This window comes from Capsicum annuum, chromosome 1, assembly GCF_002878395.1.
Source record: "Capsicum annuum cultivar UCD-10X-F1 chromosome 1, UCD10Xv1.1, whole genome shotgun sequence".
NCBI classification, from domain to species: domain Eukaryota; kingdom Viridiplantae; phylum Streptophyta; class Magnoliopsida; order Solanales; family Solanaceae; genus Capsicum; species Capsicum annuum.
In genome coordinates, this window is record NC_061111.1 from 244589873 (window position 1) to 244609236 (window position 19364).

General features: G+C 37.8%; 1 protein-coding gene and 1 pseudogene across 2 annotated transcripts; both read right to left on the bottom strand.

Annotated features, from left to right (window-relative positions):
• Window positions 1–260: 260 nt before the first annotated feature.
• On the bottom strand, window positions 261–11553 carry LOC107850655 (annotated as a pseudogene).
• Window positions 11554–12469: 916 nt separating this feature from the next.
• On the bottom strand, window positions 12470–14085 carry LOC124889424 (homologous-pairing protein 2 homolog). 2 transcript variants are annotated; one of them, XR_007048409.1, is made up of 3 exons: window positions 13749–14085; window positions 13536–13673; window positions 12470–12551 (listed from the first exon to the last, which is right to left on the bottom strand). XR_007048409.1 is itself a non-coding variant. In XM_047401122.1 (2 exons), exons 1-2 carry the CDS (start codon window positions 13938–13940, stop codon window positions 13584–13586), a joined length of 282 nt encoding a protein of 93 aa, XP_047257078.1. In that variant the 5' UTR covers window positions 13941–14085; the 3' UTR covers window positions 13536–13583. The 2 variants fall into 2 exon arrangements, 1 of the variants encoding a protein (XP_047257078.1); XM_047401122.1 differs by lacking the exon at window positions 12470–12551.
• Between the last annotated feature and the right edge of the window lie 5279 nt (window positions 14086–19364).

The window sequence follows — 19364 nt, forward strand, 5'->3', positions numbered from 1 at the left end:
GTTTCGTTTTTTTCTTCTTTTCTTTCAGTTTTTGGTAATTCCTTTTGCTTTTCTCTCATTTTTTATTGTTGAATCGAGAACAAAGTTTGGAATTAAGCTTGAATTGTGTGGTCTTGTAGGAATGGAAGAACAGAACATGTGAAATGAAGATTTATTCAAACAAAAATGAAAGAAAACATAGATAAACAGGAACAAGATTTCACACAAAACAAACATAAATGCTATCCACATTTGTTGAATAGGATAATGAGACAGCTACACATAGTGCAGAACCTTGTTTTATATACAATCAACTAACTGATGTGAAGGACTCGGCAAAATTACTCTGTTTAGATTCTTCAAGGTCGATGCAACTCTCGTCTTTTCCTTCCGATTCTTGCCAGGCTTTGACCATTTAGTTGAGTGGAAAACTGTAATCTATACCACACTCGTTGTCTGTATCTTCCTCAAGAGGCTTCCATTTCTCAACAAGGGGCGCAAATATGTTCACAACATGGGACATATCGGGCCGTTGGTCAGGCTCTCTTGCTGTGCAGTGACCAGCAGGTTCCGCAACAGTGTAGATGCTATCTAATGTACTCTCCTGTTTCACATCCAGAACTGGATCAATTGCTGCAATAAGTTTCTCTTTAGAGGATTTGATGTTCCATGCAACTAAGTATTGGCTCTCATTTGATCTGTCCTCATCAAGTGCCATCCATCCAGTTAACAACTCCATTAGGACCACACCGAAACTGAAGACATCAGCTTTTGTGGTGATTTTACCAGTAACTGTGAATCAACAACAAGCTAAATGAGTAAGCTTAGCAGATGGGCAAGAAGAATCATCTAAAACACATCAAAATGTAAGATTAAGCAAATCCCTTCTTTTAGTTGCTGCAGTTTCTTATTCATCTGTCAACAATGAATCAGCAGGACATTGTTAGATTAGAAGCAATACTATGTAAGTCGAATTGAAAACTTATCCAGATCCGAGAGATCAAAATAACTACACCACGGAGGAGAAACTCCATATCTATAACCCCTTTTCCAAACTGTTTGGCAGGCTTTATTAAGCTGAGGTTCTATCGGAAACAGTCTCTCTATCTCTACAAGGTAGGGTTAAGGTCTACGTAAATTCTATCCTCCGCAGACCCCACGGGTGGGATTACACTGGATATGTTGTTGTTACAAAGGAGATAACTATCAGTTAATATCATGTGATAAAAACAGGTTCCTAAACTAAGAGTTGGGAGGACAAACTTGTAGTGTAACCACAGAGAACTCCAGCGTTACATCAGTTCTGTGAAGCCAAAGGGTCGAACACATGCTAATTCAACATCAAAATTGAGCATTTTCATTTACCCCGACAACTTGACTTGTTAAAAGAACGTACTTCATTTTTTGCTTATTTCTCATTTCTTGTGCTTACCGGAGTTAATTTAAATGTAACGTAATGTTTAAATTTGATTAGGAAGAGGCACAACACCTTCTGTCGGCTCTGGTCCAGAAACATTGCGTTTGCCCTCGCCCTAACCACAAAATCCATTGACATTGCTTCAGGCCTTGTTGTAAGCTGCCTGGAAGATGACTAACCAGACTTTTTTCCCCTGCAGATTTTATTCGAGTTAAATCTTGAGAAAATTCACGATGCAGTGGGGACAGTGCCGAATCCAAAATACCGTAGCAACTTACTGTGCAAATCCAACCAAGTCAAGGTCATCGTCTCTAGACTCCATTCCTGAAGCTTTACTGACTGACCTATAACAAGATAGCAAGAGTATGACATTTGGTAAAAAAGCAAAAATGGAATATGCAGAAGAGTCGATGAACTGAACATACTAGATACCTTTTCATGGATGGCCGTCTGTACTGGGAACCCGTTTCATCTTCATGGTTTCTCATGTCATCAAACCTTGTGCTCTTGCTGAATATTGGTCGACTCTGGATCAAATACAACCAGTTGTCAATATTTATACACGCTAATACGTGCCTCTTCTGTACATTTAATACGTAAATGAACTCTACAGACCAATTATAGAAGGTCTAGATACAAGCCATCATCCGAACCAAAATAAATTTGAAAGAGTAGACAATGAGATGACAATGACATGATGATACGAAAGTCTTGTCTTACATCTCCCAAAAAAGGCAGTAAAGAAGGAATACACTATCAAATCGGCATAACCTATCCAAGAAACAAAAGAAAAAAGATTTCATTTAACAGTTTTTAATCATGGAGTAGAGGTCGGACTACCAAAGTTATTAGGCTGCAGAAATTTGCAACCTTTACTCCGTTTCTAAAAAAAGGGACGTGAAAGTTGAAGAGAATCGTTGCTTTACAGAAGCCGGAATATGTTGCATGTCTGCATCATATCATTCAGACACAGAGATAATTCTAAAACCTATCCAGCAATTTAGCAGCTAACAATTACCCATTTGTCAACCAATTCCTTAGCAAGTTTCCGGTTTGGTGTAATCTCCTCATCTGACTTCGACAGAAACATAATGACCTGGCATACAAGCAGTAGTCGATAGATCACCCCATTGTGGCATAAGGATAATTATGACATGATCACTTCTATATACAATCAAACTTGCCTTTCCAAGGCCACTCTTTTTCAGCAGCACTCTTCTATCAATTAGCTCCAGATCAATTGGATACTGCAGGATCAATAGCAAGTGTTGTCAAAATAATCCCACTAATGCAAGCAGAAAGAACAAACGTGAACCTCATAGCCATGTTCATATATCGGTAAGGATCTTTAGGATTGCAGAACGGATATTTGTATTGGGTAAACTTCCATCTAGAAGGGGTTCAACAAGACAAATCTTTAAAAGTGTCAACACTCCATGCTCTAAAAATTCTTGCAGAAATTGATTCCTGCAATCGAAAAAACAAAAGGAATGTACAAATGGCTCACAGTTCAGACTTCAGAGACATCAACAACAACAACATACCCAGTATATTCCCGCAAAAATGGGGTCTGGGGAAGTGTTAGAGTTCTAAGTTAAATTCACTCTTAGAAACAGAACAAAGGCAAGAAACAGAGAAAGTATTTGTTGCAGGAAAAAAAAAACAGAGAAAGTGTAGTTGTTGCTGGAAAGCTATTTTTTTCATTGAACTGAAATTGTGCTTAAATAGAAAAAATTGCAACAATCAAATCCTATAATTAAGCAACTACTTGTACATGATTCTATGATCAGCACATCCTAAAAAACTGAACCATTAACACCTAACAAACAACAACTAAACTAAGTTGAGAACATGGCTAAAAAACTGGATAATGTCAGTGAGGCAACAATCAACACTCCTCCTTGCTTCAGTTGCTGCAAATTCTAAGTCTTTCTCTGAGAAATTCAAATCTGCTCTTTGGCAAGGCTTTGGTAAACATATCTGCCAGTTGAAAATCCGTCTTGCAGTACTTTAACCCAATCGATCCTTGTTTCTGCACGTCTCTGAGGAAGAATAATTTGATATTGAAATGCTTGGTTTTTGCATGAAAAAAAGGATTATTTGAGATAGCAATAGCTACTTGATTATCTACAAACAACTCTGTGCACTTCTCTTGCTTTAAATTCAGATCAAGTAGCACTTTTCTAAGCCATAAGGCTTGATTTGCAGCAGCTGTTGCTGCAATGAACTCAGCTTCGGCCGTCGACTGTGCAACAATTTCTTGATTTTTAGAGCACCAAGAAAATACACCTGAACCAAGACTAAAACAATATCCAGAAGTGCTCTTCATGTCTTCAGAAGAACCACCCCAATCACTATCAGAATATCCCTGCAACACGTGCTTCAGATTGGCATTAAACTTGATTCCAAAATTCAGTGTTCCCTTAACATAGCTTATCACCCCTTTTTGCTGCTCTAAAATGAGTGTTAGTTGCACAATTAGTGAATCTAGATAGAAGACTTGCAGCATATAAAATGTCGGTTCTAGTTGCTGTAAGATACATGAGACATCCAACCATACTTTTATAAAGAGTCTCATCCACTTTTTCAGCTTCATCATTTTTGCTAAACTTCTCCTTTTGACACATCAGAGTAGTTGTTTCTTTGCAATTTTTCATCCTAAACTTTTTCAAGATGTCTTTTGCATACTTCTTTTGACAGGTGAAAACTTCATTTTGCTCTTACTTGATTTCCATTCCTAGAAAATAAACCATTTCTCCCAAGTCCGTCATCTCGAAAGTATGCTGCATATCTTCTTTAAATTTCTGAACAAGCTCATGATTGCTTCCTGTAACCAGCAAGTCATCTACATATAGTGAAATAACAATAAGATTTGTTTCATCACCTTTAATGTAGAGAGTAGCTTCCCTGAGGCTTTTTCTGAAACCCAACTGCACCAAATGTTCATCAATCCTGCTGTACAAAGCTCTGGGTGCCTGCTTTAGTCCATACAAAGCTTTTTTGAGTTGATATACTTCATCTTCATGCCCTTTGATTGCAAATCCTATAGGTTGCTTGACATAAATTTCCTCCTCAAGATAGCCATTCAAGAATGCTGATTTAACGTCTAGCTGAAACACTTTCCAACCATTTTGTGCAGCTATAGCCAACAACAATCTGATGGTTTCTAATCTAGCAATAGGAGCAAATGTATCAGAAAAATCAATACCAAAAATTTGAGCATACCCCTTTACAACAAGTTTGGCTTTGTGCTTGTTGATAGAGCCATTTGCGTTCAGCTTGATTCTGAAAATCCACTTCACTCTTATGACTTTCCTGTCTTCAGGTCTTTTCACAAGTTTCCAAGTCTGGTTCTTCTCAATCATGGTGAGTTCTTCCTTCATTGCAGCTCTCCATTTTGGATCTTTTTCTGCTTCGCAAAAATCTGTTGGCTCAAGAACAACATGTTGCATCTCTGATAGATATCAGAGAGTGATCTTGTGCCTCTCATCGGAACATCATCCACCAATTCATCTTCTTTCAGCTGGGGTATTTTACTTTGATCTAGAAATAGCACCGGTTCTGCTTCTTTCGAGTTCTATTTTTCATCCTCCATGAAATGAACATCTCTACTTACCAGAATTTTCCTTGTATGAGGTTGGAAAACTCTATAAGCCTTAGAAACAGTGCTATAACCCACGAATATTCCAGCTTTTTCCTTTTTATCAAGCTTATCTCTTTTACTCTGTGGCACATAAGTAAAGCACAAACATCCAAACACTTTGAGATTTTTTTAAAGAATGTGTATACCCATACCAGATTTCAAATGGTGTCTTCCCTTCTAATGCTTTTTTTGGAAAACTATTGAGTAAAAAGACTGATGTATGAGCAGCTTCTGCCCAATACTCTTTTGGCAAACACTTCTCATGCAACAAGCATCATGCCATCTCCATTATGGTATGATTCTTTCTCTCACTAACTCCATTTTGCTGTGGAGTATATGGAGCAGTGAGTTGGTGTTCAATTCCGAATTCTTCACAAAATGTATTGAATTGATCAGATGTATACTCCTTTCCATTGTCGAACCTTAACGATTGAATCTTACAACCACTTTGAGTTTCAATCCACTGCTTGAATTTCCAAAAGATAGTGGCAACCTTTGACTTGAACCTGAGAAAATAAATCCAACACATTCTCGTATAGTCATCAATGAAAACTATGTAATACTTACTGCCTTTGAGTGACGGAGTTCGGTGAGGACCAACTAGATCTGTATGGATTAATTTTAACTTTCCAGTAGCTCTCCAGGTTGCTTTTTTGAAAGGAAGCCTTGCGTCACGCCCCAAAATCCCATCGGGCCGGACTGGCACCCGAAGCCGAGAAGGCCCGGGAGAACCCGTTCAAATACCTGTACTTTCACTTACATGTCACCAAAAATTTGGACAGCACTTCGTTGCATATAGAAGGGTCTAATTACCTGTATCAGCACAACACACACAAATATAAATATATATAATACTTGGCCGTCGGGTCCACCACATATACAAATATAACATCACTATATAAACTTCCATGACTTTACCCTTCCTTATGTCTACAAAGCCTCTAGGATATACATGACATAACTAGGGTCGGGACAAACCCCCGCCCACACATGGCTCCTGTATAATAACAAAACATAAAGGACCGACTCGGAAAGCTCCGAAGCAAACTGGAGCTCACCAACAATAGCTGTATGACCTGACTCCTATTTATGCTGTGAATGAGCTGAAGCACCTGTGCCTGCAGTATGAAATGCAGGTCCCCCGTGAGGGACGTCAGTACAAAATATGTACTGTGTATGTAAAGCTGTAAATTATCATATGTGGTATGGGGGATCAAGAAAATCAGACGCAAGTGAATAAATCATAATAGAAATGAACCACACTTCATAAACACTTTTAGGATCATGTACATTATCTTATCATTAATCTGAATTGGGTTCTTGAATTCAAACACATTTGCGGAACGGTATACATTCGTTCATTTCATTCTTTACAATTATCATTCGCCATTACCTCCTCCTCCTGAACCTCCAACCACCTAACAATAATCAATACTGTACCGTACTGTGACCATTAGGCTGCCCCCAGTACATATCAACTGTAATCATATCAAATATCGGGATCGGCCCATGCTAGGCTTAAGCCCCTGAGCTACCACTCACACGTATATCAAGTAACACACATAAGAGATCTTTCCAATAACTTAGTTCAAAAGCTTTTGAGATTATTACATTAGTGTTCATGCCAATATAGTACCGTTGGAATAATGATACATCAATAGGAACCAAGTAATAGACTTTCTATACAATAACGATGTAATAAAGACTCATTGGTACTTCAACAATGTGTTTCGGAATCATCAATATCACAACAATGAAATAGGAGCCTTTCAGTATATCAATGAAACATTTTGACACTTTATAGAATGGAAACAACTTCGTTGGTAATGTAGAACAATACATGTTTTTGGACAACCTCGGAATCTTACTTGATGGAACATTGGTGTTTTCATGTCAAAGAGCATCGTTAGAGTATGCTTTACATACCTCATTGTAGATTCGGATACCAATTCAACACAACTTCCCGCCTTTACAAATCACTTATCTACAATGAAATGTTTGGCATCTAGTATTAGCAACCCAACACCACAATTCTCTTCCATAATTCCATACAACCAATATTTGCAAAGCATTCCAAAAACCAACTTGAACAATCGGTTTATGTGTGTATATATATATATAATCATCATTTCAATACCACATCATCACACCAAATTCCTTCACAATTCAACATAATCCAACTATGCACAAGAATAATCCAACATCATTTCCAATCATCTTTCAACAACAATCAAATAACATACTTCTTATGCTCACATGCATATATATATACATATCCATATAAATAACACCAACATAATTTACATCCTTACCATAAAATGGCCCTTTTGATTTCGAAGTCCTGTTGGCCCAAATAAGGGGTGCTTCTCGAAGCCCTCCAAACGGTGAACACAATTACGGAATCAATTTGGATTTTCTACGGTTGAATCACAAGATAATTGGAGTTGAACTTAGGCTAGGGTTTCTTATTCTTCAATAATTTGGATGATAAATGATGGATATGAGGCTAAGTATATGTATATAATGACCAATTTTCGTCCACGAGGTGATGAAAAATGACCATATTGCCCTTAAAATTTAAGTAAATCCGAATCTGTCCATGGTGGACTGTTTTGATAGGCTAAAGTAAATCGACTATAACTCTTTGCTCCGATATCGGATTTAGGTGAAATTGGTATTGTTGGAAATATAATTCAAAGGGATTTCATTTAATATAAATTAGGCTACCCAGTTCGTCCTGTACAAGGAGTTATGATCGTTTGAAGTTGACCCTAAAAATCTGTTTTGAGAGGCTGAAATAAAACGAGTATAACTCATTACTCAGATGTCGGATTTGGATGAAACCAATTGGATTGGAAAGAAGACTCAAAGATCTTTCTTTTCATAGGTGGAAGCTCTCCCAGTTCATTATATTAAGGGAGTTATGATCGTTCAAATTTGACCCAAAAAAATGGCTGGCCTCAGTAGTTTGTGTGCAGGAAATTTTCCTGCACATTTATTATTCCCAATATCCCGACCACCGTTTTATGGTTTCGAACGTGCTCGATTATATCCGAAACCTATCCGCTTTTGGAAATATTTATATCGTTGGAAAGCTTATTCAATAACCTTCGTATGGAACCATCGACGGGCAAATTCCGGTATAAATAAAATAAAATAAAATAAATTCCATATAAAGAAGACCAATACACGTACTTGAATACGCCAATATATGTACTTGAATACGGGGTGTTACACCTTGCTTGCTTGCCAAATTGGCAAGTTTTGCAATCTGAAATTTCGGCTTCAAGATTAGACAGCCCTCGAACCAGATCTTTCTTTTGTGAGTTCATTACCACAGCATGGTTGAAATGTTCGAGTCTTTTGTGTCAAACTTGTGCATTGACTTTAGTTGTAGAATAAACTTTTTGCTCATGATCTAAAAGATCCAATGTAAAGCTCCTTTCCTTCATCATTACCTTGAATAAGTTTCTGTTATCTTCATCCTTGATTTGACAGTAATTGTCAAAGAGAAGTTTGAAACCATTCTCAAGCATCTGCCTGACACTCAACAAACTATGACTAATATTAGGTACAAAAAATACATCTTTGATAAGTTTTGTACCTGAGGAGCATTTCATTTCCACAGTACCTTTGCCTTCGGCAGGGATGTAGTCTCCATTACCAACTTGTACTTTGGAAATTACTGAAGTATCTAACTCCTTGAAGAGATCACGATCAAAAGTCATGCGGTTTGTGCAACCACTGTCAATAAGCCACTTGTCACTCGAGCAGCTAGTTGCCAAACATGTCGCTACAAAGAGTTGCTCTTCATCTTCCTAATTAGCTAGCTGTACAGTATTAGTTTGCTGAGTGTTTTTGCAAACCTTATGATGTCCCATCTGCTGACATTTCTCACACTGCTGGTCTGGCCTTCTCCAGCATTTGAACGGTGGATGGCCCTTCTTTCCACAATGCTTGCAAGGAGGAAAATCACGTTTCGTTCCCCTGTTGATCCCAGGAGAATGAGAACTTGAGTTTTCCTTCTTGTTCTGCTTCTTCTTTTCTTTGTCTCCCTGGTTTAATTGAACTTTTGCAGGTAGTGCACCCTCAACAGATCTTTCAGACCTCACTAGTCTTTTCTGTTCTTGTGCCTGCAAAGCATTCAATAGTTCTGCCAAACTAATCTGTGACAGATCCTTAGAATTTTTCAGCGAGAAAATAGTTGTTTCAAACCTTTCGGGGACTGTTACAAGAATTTTTTGAACCAATCTAGAATCAGGAAATTCAGAGCCAAGTAATCTTACATAGTTTGCAATGTTGAGTAATCTATCAGAATACTCTTTCATTGTCTTTGAATCCTGCATCTTCTGAAGTTCAAATTCTCGGATCAAGTTAAGAGTACGCATACCTTTGATCCGTTCATCTCCTTCATATTCTTTCTTTAAGAAATTCCAGATCTCAAAAGCCGATTTCAATGTCATAATCCTAACAAAGATTTCAGATGAGACTGCAGCGAATAACGTTGCTCTAGCCTTTGATTTTCTTGTTTTCTTTTCCTTGTGATTCCTAATCTGCGCCATGGTTGGATTTTCCGGCAAGGGAGGAACTTCATAGTCCTCCTCAATAGCTTCCCACAGATCATTTGCTTCCATGTGTGCCTGCCTCCATTCTTGCTGCCCAGACATGATAGCCTTCACCTTTGAAGACTGGTGGTGCTAGTGCAGTGAAAGGAGTCTCTGAATCCATAAAAGAAAAAACAAGAAGAGAAAGATATGTTTCCCTCAAATGCAGGTCCCTCAAGAAGAGAGCTTTGATACCAATTTGGAGTTCTAAGTTAAATTCACTCTTAGAAACAGAACAAAGGCAAGAAACAGAGAAAGTATTTGTTGCGGGAAAAAGAAACAGAGAAAGTATTTGTTGCTGGAAAGCTATTTTTTTCACTGAACTGAAATTGTGCTTAAATAGAAAAAATTGCAACAATCAAATCCTATAATTAAGCAACTAATTGTACATGATTCCACGATTAGCACATCCTAAAAAACTGAACCATTAACACCTAAAAAACAGCAACTAAACTAAGTTGAGAACATGGCTAAAAAACTGGATAATGTCCAGCAACTATTCCTACTTTTACAGCAGAAACTGAGGCAACAATCAACAGGAAGACTTCAGAGACACCAATAAAACAAATTAAGTGACTGCCATAGAGAGCAAAATGAAGAAGTTGCTCACCTTGATAAAACTTCTACAAGTTGAGGAAGCTTTTTAAGTTTATTTATAGCAGGTTTTGACCGACTATTCAGTAGTGCATCTTCTTCAGCGGCAACTTCAAGCTCGGCCATAACTTTCTCTACTTGCACTGCGATTTCTGCTGCACTTTTTTCATTTTTCTTTCTCTTCTTGCCACCCCTAAAGAGCAGCTTGATTTCTTCGTCCTCTTCTCCTTCAGCCTAATAGAATGGGAAAACATAAAATTAGAGCATTAGGCTTCAAAAGCAATCCAACTAAAAGCAAGAGTGGTCTCAAAGCAGCAAATAAGGCGTAAAGATTTTGCAAGCCTCAAATACAATAACACTGATATGGAAAATGGAAATTAAAAATAAAGCATTAGTTAACCAACTGTAAGGATATCACACTCACCTGTGGAGCTCTGCTTGGAGATCTTGGTTCATCGTCGCTTACATACCTGTCAGCTGGATCCAAACCACTATCATCAATGAAGTTATCATCTTCCACTGTCTTGCCACCTTCACGGTCATCCTACAGATTTTCGGAAGCAACAAATATAAATCAAATGGCAATAATCTTCACACTCAACTATGCAAGTTCGTTAAACAGAAACAACAATCTTTTTTCCTTTGTGTATATGCTTGGATCTACAAACCTAAGTATTTTTTTTCCCTTTTAAGAAGTTAAAGAGTTGCAAATCTATAGAGAAAATGATACTACTATAGGTAAGGGACCAATAACCTCAGAGTCACCACCAGCAACGGTGTGCCACATGTCCTTCATCTCCTGATCCCTCAACCTACTTCCCCCGGAGTAACCCCCATTCTTCCTTGGGTTAAACTTCTTTTCAGCTTTCTCTTTTCTCTTCTCTCCACTTCTATCCTTCCCGGACATCTTCCTCTTCCACCTCTGGGCGATGGTAAAGGACCACCGCCATCAGACTCATCACCCACAATCCTGGTCATGTCCATCATCAGTGAAACCACCATAAGCATAGTCATCCCTGATCCCAAAACCAGGTGTACTCTCTCTCATTGACAACTTCTTGATCAACCGCTTCCTGGGCTTCAATTCGTGATCGCATGTGTTATACAAGGGAGTTGGAGAGCGCCGTCGCTGCCTCTGATTCCATGCATCATCATCATCAAGATTGTCAAAGCATGTGGCCATATTGCTCCTGATCGGATTGGAAATCCTCATCAAAGTTCACCAGTGGCTCTCCTTCCTCGTCCTTGAGCCTAAGAAACCGAATCAATTCATCATCACAGATTCTATTCTTCCTGCCCCCAGACAAAATCCTAATTCAACTCATCACCAAGACAGCCACTGAATTCAGCAAACACAAACCTAATGGCCGCATCAGCAAAACGATCCACCAATTCATCAAAAGAAATCCTAAATTCAAATCATTACCGCAAAAAGGGAAATTCTTCACAAACGCCAAATCAATTAATCATCAAAAAGGGTCACACAATTCATCAACACGTAAATGCTAATTCAACTCATCACCAGAATGGTCACATAGCTCATCAAACACACCATAATTCAACTCCGCACCAAAAAAGTTCAGATAATTAAGCGTCACAGACTCTAATTCAACTCATTACCAAAAAAAGGGATCAATTTTACATAATGACCCCTAATTCAACTCGTCGTCTGGAAGATCACACAATATTTGCCTAACACAACCTAAATCAACTCGACGCCAAAAGAGTTCACACATTCATCAAAAGCAAACTACAATTCAACTCAACACCGAAAAGGGGTCAACACTACTCATTATATACAAATCATAATTCAACTCATCGCCCAAAAGGGGTCAACTTCATCAGACACAAATCATAATTCAACTCAACACTAAAAGGGGCCACACTATTCATCAGACAAATCATAATTCAACTCAACTCCAAATGGGGTCACACTATTCATCAATCATAATTCTACTCATTACCCCAAAAGTTTTGTCATAATTATCCCCAACTCACATCAGCGGAAAGAGGACAAAATATTTGTCAACACAAACCTAATTTAACTCAACACCAAAAGGGGGTCACACTATTCATCAAACATAATTCATAATTTAACTCAACACTACTCATTCATCATACACAAATCATAATTTAACTCAAAAGCAAAAGTGGCCAGACTATTCATCAACCTCAAATAGCTAACTACTTTAGGCATAAAGAATAAAAAATCAAAAAAAATCAAAGCACTCACATCATCAGAACATCGTGTTACTTGAGCTACTTCTGTTATGCCACCCGAATACTCCACTGATCCCATAGATATGAGCAGCTCCTGCCATTCAAGAGAATCAGGCAACATAGATATAAATATGTTCCTACAAATCATACACGCATGCGCTCACACAATAGTCGAGAGTAGCCGCACAATATGTGGGAGAGGTGGAGGCTAGCCTCATCCTTTGTTGTCCTATTAGTAGCGGTTGGTAGTTTTTTCTTTATTTTTGGAGATTTTGTAAGTTTTGAGGACATATTTTGTTCTTGTCAATATATCGTAGCTTCATATTTTGTTTGCATAACTATAAGCTCTATAGAAATGATGTGATGTTTTATGATTGAAGCTATGGCCAGACACTGAACTTATTTTGATCTTTGAGGTTCAAAACTTCAATGCTATGGACTACTATAACTATGAAAAAATGGGTATAATATGCAGTTTCAGAAAAGATGTAATCTGAGCTGGTAGATCAGAAAATATTTCACATGCCAGTTAAAATTAAAACTATGTAGTAGTTGTCAAAGCAACACACAAAAATATGTAACAAATGGAAACACTGAGAACGACAGGTTTAAATTGACACAAATGCAACTTTCTTTTGTTTAACGTGGATAAGCATATGTATACCCCAGCAGTGTGGCAGTTCAATGCCAATCTTGAAGATGTAAAGGCCCTTGGAGATGCTGTACATATTAACAGTCTATTTGGTTAGCTCTCTACTGTCAAACTCCATATACCATTTCAGTCAGTCTTCTGAACCTAAGGCCGCTCTATATTGCTCGGACTCTCCGAATATGCACCCATACCCATGTCGGATCCTCCAAATAATATACACTACTTTGGGTGGATCCAACACACACCAAGTGACATTTTTGGAGAGTTCGAGCAATACAGAGACCACTTGCAGTTTGGTCCTATAATGAATCATGGAAAGCAGTGATGACAGTAAAACAGACAAGAAGTCGTAGAAAAGCAGATTAACACTACAAAACATCAAGATTACAAAATTTTAAAGTCTACAAATATATACTTATAAAACACCTGATCAAGTATATCCCTGCAGTAAAATGTAAATATAATCACCAGCCTCTATCGACGTTTCTTGCCATGTTGGATCAGGTCAGCAAAAGACTGAAAGTTCACGCCAACATCCTCATCATATTCAACGCCATGTTCCTCCTGAAATACACATGAAAATTAGGAGTAAACATTAGAAAGAACGAGCAAAATATGAAAAGGTTTACATGTTAGTACCTTAAACTCTTTTGGATTTTTGGGTGAGTTCTCAGTTATGGCATCCCATACATCTCTGAACATCCTTTTTCGCCTTCTCCTCTGATTTAAAGCTTTCGAATACAACCCCTCAATGGCTAATCTATCTTCTGGACTTACAAGAGTAACACCTTTCCACAATTTAATTAGTTTCTTTTCCATCTCATCAACCATAAAATGATAAAGAAATTAGGATACTTTTCAAGTTATGCTGGAAGACCAGATTCATATGTTTCTTTTCATCTCCTACCTCTTTTCTCAGCTTAGATTCCTTATCTTGTATCTCTTCCATGGTCAAATTTGACTGCAGAAACTTCATCTATGTAATACAAGGAAGACAGTCTTAAGAAACTAAGAGGAGGCTAAGTAGATGAATAAGAGGGGATAAGGGAGGTCAGCTTGCTAACAATATTAGCATTCTCATATCGTTCCTACTCCAAAGTAGCTGATAGGGTTACAATTTTAGCAAGTAGAGCCACCTTCTCATCATCATGGGTAGTTTAAGCAACTTCTAGTGTAGCCTGAGCAACCTTCAGTTCAGCAGCCTTTAATGCAAGTGCATTCCTTAACCTTTTCATAGGGTTATCAACACTCCTCATAGAAATAGGTAACATCATATGGTTCATACCCCCTATAATATCTTTGGTCATTTGTGAAGACCACACTTGGAAAGACACTCCAAACTCTTCAAACATAGGGATGAGCCAGAATTTATAAGGAAGAGCATGTCCATGTACTTCCTTGAGGAGAACCCTTTGCATATGCTTCAAAATGAATCGAGGCAAATCAATTTTCACCTCAGTGTCCAGCAGCTCCATAAAAGTAAGATCAAGAAAACTAGCCACAATCCTTCTTTATTTCCTAGGGATTATCATCTTGTGCACAACATTAAAATAGAGTTGATGGAGTGTGGACATCTCTCTCTTAATAACCCTTCTATGCTTTACCAAGTGTGGAGTTTCAAAAAAACTTACGACGAATGTCAAGAGCAAAAGCAAGATTGTTAATAGGTGGCCAAGTACCCTTGACATAGTGACCCCACCCCTAGGAGGACTATGCATGATTTGAGAAATATTTGCAATATAAACATTCATGGTAACCCCCCGGATAGTAGTAAATAATATTTCACTAATAGCTACCCCATTAGTATAGAACTCATACATTTCAGGTTTGGCAAACCTCCTCTGAAGGTCACCCTAAAGAAATAGGTGTGACCATCCTTGAAACTCTAGTTTGACCAACAAGGTGTTCATGTCAATACTACCAAAACCACTAATAACCCATCCTCTACCTAGCTTACGCTTTTGAAAATAAAGATAGTGTTCCTCAGGAGTGTCCTAATTTGAGGATGGTTCTTGAACTTCAAAGACAAGGTCCAACTCAGCAGCGGCGTCCAGAGGTAAGTCAGACTCAGATGAATCAGGAGAAATAGGTTTGTTTACTTGTTTGTTCAGATAGGAGGATGATTTTGGAAGAGATACTTTGGAGGATGAGGATGCTTTAAAAGTAAGGGTGGATTTAGAAGATGAAGAAGATTTTTGGGTAGGCTGAGATAATGGTTTATGAGAAGAGAAGGGTTTGGGAGCTTTGACAATGATTGTTTTCTTCCTTCATACTGAGCGAAGAAGAATATCATTAGAGGATGCACGGGGAGGGGGAGGAGCAGTTGTAGCAACATATTTTTTTTACTAGCTTGAAGTGTTTCTGCCAAGGAAGAGTCTTCCCATTTCTTTTTACCATGAGTATGCGGTGTTCGAGGAGTAGTGACAACAGGGGGAAGGCTTCACTGGAACATTGTCATCAACATCAATAGCAAGGGAAGAGGGTTTTCATTTTGCTTTAGGTCTAGACTTTTGAGGGATTAGGTCTGCAATAGGAATATCATAGCTATAAATAATCTGAAGAGGTATTGGTGGTGGTAGTAAGGTCTTAGAAGATGATGAAGGTTTGGAAGAAAATTGGGTAAAAGGGTTTTGCAGATTCTTGAACATTGCAAAATCGGATAGTTTGATCAAAATTAGGGGAGGAATGAGTGGAGGTAAGGTAATATCAGGATGAAGGATAATGGTTGTTGAGGGAGTAGTGGTAGAGTCTATGGATGGGTTAGAGGATAAAGATGACATTATGAAAGAGAGGGAAAACAATGATTTGTCTTTGGTTTTTTAAGTGGTGAATGATGAGATAAGAAGAGAAAGAAGTGTATTTAATGTGAAGAGAGAGAAGATAAATCATGGATGAAGTGTATTTGGTGAAGAAAATGTAATGATGAAGAGGTTTAGTTCTGATGGGAAAGGGTTGGCAGCTTTTTGAAAAAAGAAGGACTTTTGAATTTTTGGCGGTTTAAGTGTAACAGAAAGGACCATGTAGACAACCTATTTCTCTTTATGCTACTATAGGTAATCAATAATCATACCTTAATTTTGAGGATAAAATGGACAAAAGCACTCAGACAAGTCAACTCTGGTCCTGGTGTTGCCATTATGTCAGTTTTATATACATTTCTGTATCTCCTAGCAGTGAGAAAAATCTCTTTGGTGTCCATCCTCTTGACTTTGAGTCATGTAGAAGTAAAAATTACTTTTTTACCTTTATCACACAGTTGTGAAATGCTCAACAGGTTGTGCTTCAATACTTCTACAAGATAGACATCCTCCAATGCTCTTGACTCAGATCAACCAATTTTTCCAACTCCAGTAATGATACCCTTTCTACCATCACCAAAAAAAATCCTCCTCCATTTATCTTGGAGAGTGAAAGGAACTTTTTCTTATCACCAGTCATGTGTCTTGAACGAGCACTGTCCAGGTACCAATGCTTTTTTGCTTCCTTTCACCTTCTCCTGCAAGAAATCAATGGTTAGACTTAGGAACCCAGACAAGCTTGGGTCTTGTTTTACGAGTAAATGGATGAATTAAATTTCTTCTAGTCCATGCTGGCAATATATAATATGACCTATTTCTCTGACTTGAAATAGTTCATTTCTTTTTGGTCTGAGAAAATTTATTTTCCAAGTTTTGACTGTTACATCTACTTTTAGCATCCCCTGGACAGTTAGTGGTTGGATGTCCAAGGTTACCACAGATGTAACATAAATCTTTAGGATCATCAAAACCTTTGTGGAAACCCAAACCTGCCTTTTCATTGTGATTTCTTCCACTTAACTTGTGAACAATTCTTGAAGAATTTGCTACGTATTAGCTCTTTCAAGATCAAGTTTCAGTTTGGAGACTTCTTGACTCAATTTATTTATCATGTTTACTACATCACTACATTCTTGTTTGTACTTCTCTAATTCAAGTTCAACAATTTCTTGTTCCTTACTCATAGCCCTTTTCCCATTTTTAGTGAGCGTCAATTTTAGGACTTCAGACTTAAGATTATTATTTAAGAAATCAAGTTCTGCAATCTGTTTCTTGAGAGTGTAGTTTTCCTTTTCAACTGTGTTCTTGCAAGCTTTTAAATCAATGAGATCAAATTTCAGACTTGCAAAATGGTTGAACAACTCATCCCAATCAAAAGTTAATTCTTGGAAATCATCAATTAGTGCACTCATCAAGGAAACTAGTTTTGATTTAGAAAACAAATGCAGTTTTTCTTTAAGTTTAAGTATACTTACCTCAGAAGCATCATCTTCTTCCTCTAAGTCTGAATCTCCAAGAGCCATGAATGCAGTTTCATCAACTTCATCATCATCTGAATCAGATCCCCATGCAGCCATCATTGCATGTTCTTCCTTCTTCTTTTTGGTCTTTCCTTTCAGTTCTTTTTCAGCCCTTTGCTTTCTCCATTCTATTTCCCAGACAGGACAATCTCTGATCTAATGATCAGTCTTACTACACTTGTAGCATCCATTTGGATTGTCATTTGAACGTTTCTTGCTACCTATTCCCTTCTTCTTTTTAAAGAATTTGCTGAAGTTCTTAGTTATGAAGGCAACTTGCTCCTTGTCAAGTTCAATTTCTTCATCACTATCAGATGCCTTCCAGGCCAAGATTTTCTCAGGAACTACTTATTTTTTGGTTCCATCAACTTCCATTTCATAGGTCCTTAAATTCCCTACCAGTTCATCCAGGGTCATACCCATGAGGTGTTTATTTACCTCCCTAATTGCAGTTACCTTAATATTTCATTTTGATTTTTGTAGTACCGTCAGTACCTTTTCAACTTGTTCCTCCTCAGTGATGACTTTTCCCAAGGAAGTCATCTCATTTGTTAAGGCAGTAAGCCTAGTCATCATCTCATGCAAGGATTCATTTTCCTTTCATCTTAAATGCCTCATACTCAGTAAAAAGAAGAGAACTCCTGAATTTTCTTACTTGAGAAGTACCCTCATATGCATTTGCCAGTGCATCCCAAATTTGCTTAACAGTGGTGCAGGTTGACACACTATTGTATTCAGTTGGTCCTAATCCACAGACTAAGATGTTCTTAGCCTTAACATTTTTCTTTAATGCTAATAAGTAATCAGCAGTAAATTCACTCCTTACTTTCTTGACTGGTTCACCATCAACCAACTTCATTGGAATAGTAGGACCATCAGTAATCCTATCCCATAATTCGTAGTCTTCACCTTGGATGAACATATCCATCCTGGCTTTCCACAAGATAAAGTGAGAGCCATCAAAGATTGGAGGTCTAATAGTTGACTGACCTTCATTATGACCAATAGGAGGTGCGGAATTGATTGTGATCTTTTCTTATGTGCTAGCCTTATTTAAGACAACCTCGCCCTGAAACTATTTGTTAGGGTGCGTGCCCTATTGATTTAAATATTATACTCTACTGGTTGCACATCTGTGGAACAAGTAAGCTAACGTGATTCACAGAAGTAAAAGCTGAACACTGTATTTTTACGTGAAAAATACCCGACTCAAGAAAGGTGTAAAAAATCACGACCAGTACCTCTACAGGATTTAACCCCAACTTCACTATAACTCTTGAGCCTCAACAATAAAAAAATTACAAAACTTCTTGTAAACTAGGAATTAAAACTTCTAACTCTTATTTCAACAAAAACACAAATCTTTCCAAGATAAGTGTTCCCAAGTCTTCGAGTTCCCTAACTTGAAGACATAACTCCTAACTCAGTTTATACTTTACTGAGACTAGAACAAAAGACTCATTACAACTCAAAGAACCTACCTATTACAAAGTCTACAACTTGCTAAGTAAAAAACCAGGTTCTTCTTCAAGTAAGTAAACTGTTGTGCTGATTGTTGATTATCTTGTTAGTGCATGAGTGAAAATTGGAATCACGAATGTTGTATTTAAGCCAACTCCTTAATGAGTCCTTCAGTTTATGTACTCTTCTATCTTCAATAGGACTCCTAAGTAGTTTCACTCTTTGTTGCTGCCGTCTCTCTCTTCTTGACTGACTAGGACTCTTTTACTCCATCTCCTTGTATAGCTAGACTCCTTGATCAACTTAACCTCTAAGTGCTGCACTTATGTTCTCCTCAATCTTTTTGGTGTATGTGATAAGCATTAGCAACAATTTTGAACTTCCTTGCTTATCCACTTTTGTATTAACACCTTGTCAGCCTTGCATCAACTTCAATCTGCAGTACATATGAGAACCAATAGCTTCTCTTTATTCAC